At 41.4% G+C, this 6,594-nt stretch overlaps 1 protein-coding gene across 1 annotated transcript; it reads right to left on the bottom strand.

The window, feature by feature from the left end:
* Nucleotides 1-2,601: 2,601 nt before the first annotated feature.
* On the bottom strand, nucleotides 2,602-6,127 carry zgc:193593 (uncharacterized protein LOC564090 homolog). Its single transcript, XM_054761898.1, has 2 exons — nucleotides 5,906-6,127; nucleotides 2,602-4,667 (listed from the first exon to the last, which is right to left on the bottom strand). The coding sequence occupies exons 1-2, from the start codon at nucleotides 5,954-5,956 to the stop codon at nucleotides 4,515-4,517; spliced, it is 204 nt and encodes a 67-aa protein (XP_054617873.1). The 5' UTR covers nucleotides 5,957-6,127; the 3' UTR covers nucleotides 2,602-4,514.
* Between the last annotated feature and the right edge of the window lie 467 nt (nucleotides 6,128-6,594).

Below are 6,594 nucleotides of genomic sequence, written 5' to 3' on the forward strand. Positions count from 1 at the left end.
TAGTGCTGTGTGTGGTTTAAACTGCAGCTCTAATGGTGTTTAGACTACAATACACCGACACACAACCCAAAAGCCACATTTTTCATATTGAAATTCATTTTCAAGCAAACTTACATCATGTGAACTTATAGATGCACCTCTATTGCTGGCCGGGCATAGCGAAAGTCTGCTCAGATGAGCCATGACTCATCTGATAAGATTAATGAATCACATGATTATGCAGGGGAACTCCCACCCCCACCACCAGCATCCCAAAAGGACAGCATCAAAACGTGACAAGACAGATTAACGGCTTAATTATGTTCCAAGACGAACTCTTGAAAATGGTCCTCAGAGAGCCCCTGCTGTAATGTACTGAAAGAAATGGACTTAAAGTCACGTCTGATTTTAGTCTCAAAGCTGTATGCATTAATTTAAATGTTTTTAATGTGTTAATTTAACACCATGTGTTATTGTGATTAGTGCAGCGGCGTCAAACTCCACCAAGCAACAATAAAAATATATAAATCATGAGTACAGCAGCCTGTGCGTGTCCAACTGCTTTGTGTTTAGCCCTGAAGACACCAAAAATAAGTCATGATCTCCTGCACACGAGAGCTATTTTAATGAGCTCAGGACAAGCTGAGCTCTTCCTCTTTTAGGAGGAACCGTTTAAAAAGGGAGGAGAATTTGCAGAGTCACTAAAGACAGATGAGCACACGCAAGAAAGGACAGAATTTATTTTACTGATGCAGCAGTATTCACCCAAATAAAGCAAAAAGAGAAAAAACTAATCTGTTTTTAATTGAAATAAAAAAGATATATTTCTTAGCTGCTCGACAGTTCATTGGTGATTCTAACATAAAACCCACTACCATGTTTTCACATGACAAAAAATACATACTGTACGTTATGCAGAGATGCCTGCGGCTGCTGTATCATTTTCATTTCACGTTTATGCCATTCATCAGGTTACTATTGGCCCCTCCTCTTTTGGAGACCTTGCGGACATGTCCTCGCTCCTTCTCACCGGTCTTTGCTTCGTGCAGACATTCGGCCCTTTGTTGTCGGGCCCGCAAGTGACGGTAACAAGAGCTGAAACAGTGGCACAATGGACCCCTGTGAGTGTGCGAGACCCTGAGTCGTCTTCCTCCTGGAGGCTGGGAACCTGATAAATATAAAAAGGTGTTCTGCAAACGCAGTCACGGGGCAACAGTTGTTAGGGTCGCCAAGTTTATTTTCATTTTCTTTGAGTACAGTTCATCTCATGTTAAACTCCCAGACTGGCACAAAATCACTTCCCCCCCGGCCTGAAAGACTTGGAAGGATTTGGATGTGTTCCCAAGCAGCTTAGATTCATAACTGGGTCAGTGCCGAGCCGTACACCCGACAGGCATTGTGATTGTGATGGTGATCTTTCAAGGGGCGATACTAGAGAAATGAAACTTGGACATACTCCAGAGTAGTAAAGGTATACCTTGCAACTAGCGGCGTTCTCGCGAGATTAACACATGGCGAGATTTCTCGTTTGGAGAAAAGCTGTATCATGAGAGCAGGGCAGCCAGAAGCCAATCAGACTGTGAACTATCATAATACAGTAATACGGAAGTGACAGTGCCCGGGGCATTATTGAAAGCGAACATTAAGTGCTTTATGCACACCTTGCAATTCAACCTACCTTGTTGTTCCCAGCGTCAGGATCAGCGAGTGACTTGTGGCTCTTTTTTCCATCAGAGTTAAACAGCTGCTTGCTACTTGTTTATGTCCAAGCAGAAGCTGTAGTAATTCTACATTTGATCAACTTTGCTTAAAGATTTGTCAGATCAACCCACGTAGATGTTCGGATTTGTCTGCACCCTTAATCGCTGAGCGGTTCTATTCACACTCATTGCATTTGCATCACTTTCAGACACCCACGATAACCGGTTTTGTTTCATAACACACTTCATACACGGAAGAACTCTTGTGTTGACAATTTAGCTACATTGTCGCTATATTTAGCCAGTAAGGATGCACAAGTTTTTCTTGCATCATAAATTTATTCGGTAATTAAATACAAGGCATCAACAATGGTGAAGAAGCCGCCGTGCAGGCGAGTGGGAGGGAGCTCCAACTCCGCAAGCTGTGCAAGCGGTAAAAAAGCCCTCCACAATGCAACCCAACTGCAGCTCCCCATTGTAGCTAGCACTCATGCCAGACCGTGATGCTACCACCACCATGCTTGGCGCTATTTAGACAATAATGGCTGTGGCTTGAGTCATTTCCAGTGGATAATAAATCTATACGGCTATGCAAGCTGCACACAGTCTACTCTAAAGTAGCCTATATCCAAGTTTCCTCTCTCTAGTGTTGTCCCTGAACAAAATATACAGTAGTTCCCTACTTTTCGCAGCGGTTAAGCCTACTTGCTCCTAAAATCACTTATACTAACACTCATGACTAAATGAGTGCGTTCCAAAAGTCATGTGATGTTGTGATGCATGTTGTGTTCATGTTTGTGACTTCCTCCTGGTAACAATGATTAATTAAAGGCTGCTTCGCTAGTTCCTAGCATGTGACATGGGCGACTTTTGTAGAGTTTGGCGCAACAAGAAGAGGGAAAAAACAACAGCGAGGTCACAGTGGGCGACTTCATAATTTTATTTATTCATTCATTTAAATACATCAAGTACAGCTGTGTTTGCTTGTGGTGAATGTACAGTTCAATACCACCATTTTTGCTGCATTTCGCAAACCTTTTTACGTGTACCTCCCTTTTTGTTAGGCGGAATTGTGCAAATGTGCAAATCTTAGGTTGTTGTTACTGAACAGACACAACATTTGTATCCTTTTTTTTTTGGTAAATATGCTTCCCCATACGGAATAAAGAATCAAATATCTTACATTTCTTATCTGTCTTAAAGCATACAGTGTGTTCAAACAGGACACACACCTTATCATAACGGTACGGTACAATCATACCAGTAATACCAAGGGAACATTTTTGTCTCAGCTGTATTCAAATCTCAGCAACACAAACGCACAGCAGACTAGTTGAAAGATTCAGCTCTTGTTACAAGAAGTTCCTTTTGTTATGTTTTATTTTTGGAGAAATTTCCTTGATTTGTGCCGACTTTCCTGTTCCTGTCAACAATATTTTATCATTTTAACACCAGGGCATATTATGTTCATAAAACTCTTTGATTTAAAAGCATTAAAAGTTTTTCAAGTAATGTATGAGGATTCACGTGAGTTTACAGTTTAAATTTAGCAATTTTTTTGTTCAGTGTAATTTTAAATGGCCTGCTTATCACAGTAAAATGTTCATTCTTACGCCTGTTTTTTCATTTTAATAGAGTTTGCTTGATTTACACCAAATTTCCAGGTAATTGCCTGTAGCCAGTGCATTAGTTTTTGCACCAAATTTCTTCAAAGAACAAAATCAGTGGTTAGATAGCCACAGCAGCTAAATAAGCACAATCACAACATTGACTTTTTGCTGCGTCACAAGCAGCGCCTGTCTCCATTTCAGGGTCAGTGACCCTTAACACATGTAATCTGCTCTAAAAAAAAATTTTCCTAAGAGGATCTGTAAGGGACGATGGTATCACTTGGCTCGCACTGACCTCCTTTCTTGCTAATCTCTCGCTTGCGCACTCATACTGTGTTTTTTTGATAGAGCCAGGATGCCATATTTACTGCTAATTTACATTCTTTGTCTCTGATACATTCATATGCTGTCGAAGTTGTACAAAGCCTCCAATAGGACACAACACAGGACAAACAACTCCTACTCATTTGACTACGTTTGTCTGGTGTGACACTGGTTTGCAACTGGGCGAGATCCAGTGTGTTTCAGCTGAATGTCGCCCAGTCCAGCTCACAGTACAAACTGGAAGCATCTCCTGTCACGTTCTACTAATCTCATTCAGCTTCAAAGTGATATGTACAACGTCATGTGCAGGTTCCTTGTGCAAATAAAGTGCAAAGTAGCAGCTGCTGCAAGACTAAACAAGTGCAATTCTGCTTTGGGGGAAAATGGATGTAGTGCCACAACGGCTCCAGCAGATGCCGCTGTAGATTAAAAAAAATTAAGTAAACAATTACTGTATAACTAATACAGGAGGCTAATTTCAGCGGTAGGCTCAAGTGGGGTTTGAACACGTGCTTGTACTTGCAGGTGCAATTTTGGTTTACAAACATTGCATTTGTACTATTATTTCATACTTATTTTTTGTATATATTTTCCCTTTTTAAAAAATCTGATGTTCCCGTTTACCACTAAATGGAGCCTGCGTACCACCAGTGGTACCCGTACCACAGTTTGAGAATAAATGGCTTAGGCAATCCATTGTCTGTGTGCTTTAGTACACTGCCAGTCAAGGAGAAATTGGAAGTTTAGAAAAGCACACCAGACAGTAAGAAAAAGTACCAACAAAACACAACGCCATACTGGCCTAAAGGTGACAATATTGACTCAAAAATCGAACTTAGCTAAAACAACAAAACACGGTGACATTACTGCCGTCAACTGCGTGTGTCCCAGGTCGTCCATTTTATCTGAAGAGGCGACTGGCCGGCTTGTAGTGCAGCATCAGTTGGCGGGAGCTGTATCCGGACACGCCGACCCCCATGAATCCCAGCAGGAAAGCCAGGCGAGGCATCACGGGGCCGTCCCGGCTCTGCAGCACCGTCTGTGCCGCCTGAGTCTGAAAGGGAGAGCACGGGTCACCACCAGACCACTTGTAATCACTACAACAGCCACCTCTAGCTTCCATCAGCACTATCGATGAAGATGGTGACAAAGCCACTCTCCTCCTGGTTCTGGCCACTGTGGTGTCCTTGAAGACGTGGTTGTGGTCAATAAACGCTCTTATCCCAGCGATGGTCTTCCCATATGGGAAGATCCTCACTAGAATCTCCATTTGTTTTTATTTCTTTCAAATGAGCCATTGTGTTTGCACATTTCAGTCCTGGGCAGCTTTATGAAGAATTCGGAATTCTGAGCCAATCCAAGATGCACCCTAAAGTCAAATATAGGTTCAGTCAATATATTAAATTATATTATTAATTATGATGCTGTACAGTGGAACCTCTGAATTTGTACACCTCAGAAATCGTACATTTCTGGAAAAAAAAATACACCTCAGAAGTCAAAATCTTAAATCTTGTTAGATCTTGTTAGATTCAATGATCTATAAAAGTTTGTTTTGCCTTTTTTTTGGCTGTTTTGTGATGCTACAGCAAAATGCGATGATGGCCATAGAACAGGAAATGGAACTTATTACATAGGAAAGGGTCTGGGTATTAAATACAATATGAGCAATTGAATTTTTGACAGTACCTGATAACACTTATACACTACTCATTTATTTGATAGGAACAAGTACAGTACAGTATATACATTTCACATTTCATATACTATAACACTTAAAGCCATGGCTAATTTGCAATACTTGTAATCTAGAAGGGCCTCTACAAAAACAACGATTACACAAACAATTACAGCAGTTAAAATACTTAAAAGACGCTTGACAAAGGCATACAACATTTCACAGTCATATAGTTATATTTGGGAAATATTTTTAAAATACTGCTAGGGTGACAGAATTGCACTATCAACATATTTTTATTCCCTCTCCATTAGTCAGGCAAAGGGTGGGCAGTTACAGTAAGTTATACAGTATGCTATTGTATTTAAGTTGTATTTAATTTGGTTAATCTGGCACTTGTATGTCAATTAACAATGTCATATATATTCTTCTCGTGTCATGCATGAATAATTTGGGGCTAATTTCCAAATACAGTATTGTGTGCACAGAGGTCAGCTATGTGAAGCGTTACACTAGCCAAGGCAGAATGAGCCATTCATCTTGATTTTTCCTTTTCCTTTGTTCAATGTAGCTCACTTCTGCTGCAAGACCAACCATGAATCAGTGTTACGCACCTGGAGGTATCTAATGTATCCAGGGGTCAATCGAGGGATGCGGAAAAACATCTTTGTCTTCTTCTTGCCTGCACACCAGCCCTCAGGACTCTGCCTGGCAACACCAAGAGCCTCTGGTGCCGCTCCCTTGGTGGTTCTCCAGTTTTTCGAGGTCTCCTGTGTCCACAAGACACACTCTCCTCACTCCCTTTTCGCAGATACACCTGCCCATGTGATGAAGCTGGTCCCTATATATATACATAAACCCTTGCCACCATTATGTAAGCCGGTCACATGCATTTTACTGATCAACTGTTCGTGTGTGTGCATTGGTGTCAGCGGAGGATTAGGTGAGCCTCTGGAGATGTGCTGGATTAATGCACCTGTAGGAGATGGTCCACAGGAGCCACCAATTAAGGGGGATGAACAAAGAAAGCAAAGTGATGACGTCTACACAGACCTGGTTTGGCACCTTGACACTTGGGATCACTACATTGGAGGCCAGGGGTTGAAAAGGAGAATTGCAGTGTGTTGTAAAAATGCAAGAAAGGGCTGTGCTGCCACAGAGGAACATACTGACATAGAAATGCAGTAGCTTGTACATTTTATTACATGCTTCTCAGTGTTTTCCATTGTCATATCAAACATTTTCACATGTTCTGTATAGCTGCACCAGTGAAAACTCGTGTAATGTGTTGACAGACAGCTCA

Source organism: Dunckerocampus dactyliophorus, chromosome 19, assembly GCF_027744805.1.
Source record: "Dunckerocampus dactyliophorus isolate RoL2022-P2 chromosome 19, RoL_Ddac_1.1, whole genome shotgun sequence".
NCBI classification, from domain to species: Eukaryota; Metazoa; Chordata; class Actinopteri; order Syngnathiformes; family Syngnathidae; genus Dunckerocampus; species Dunckerocampus dactyliophorus.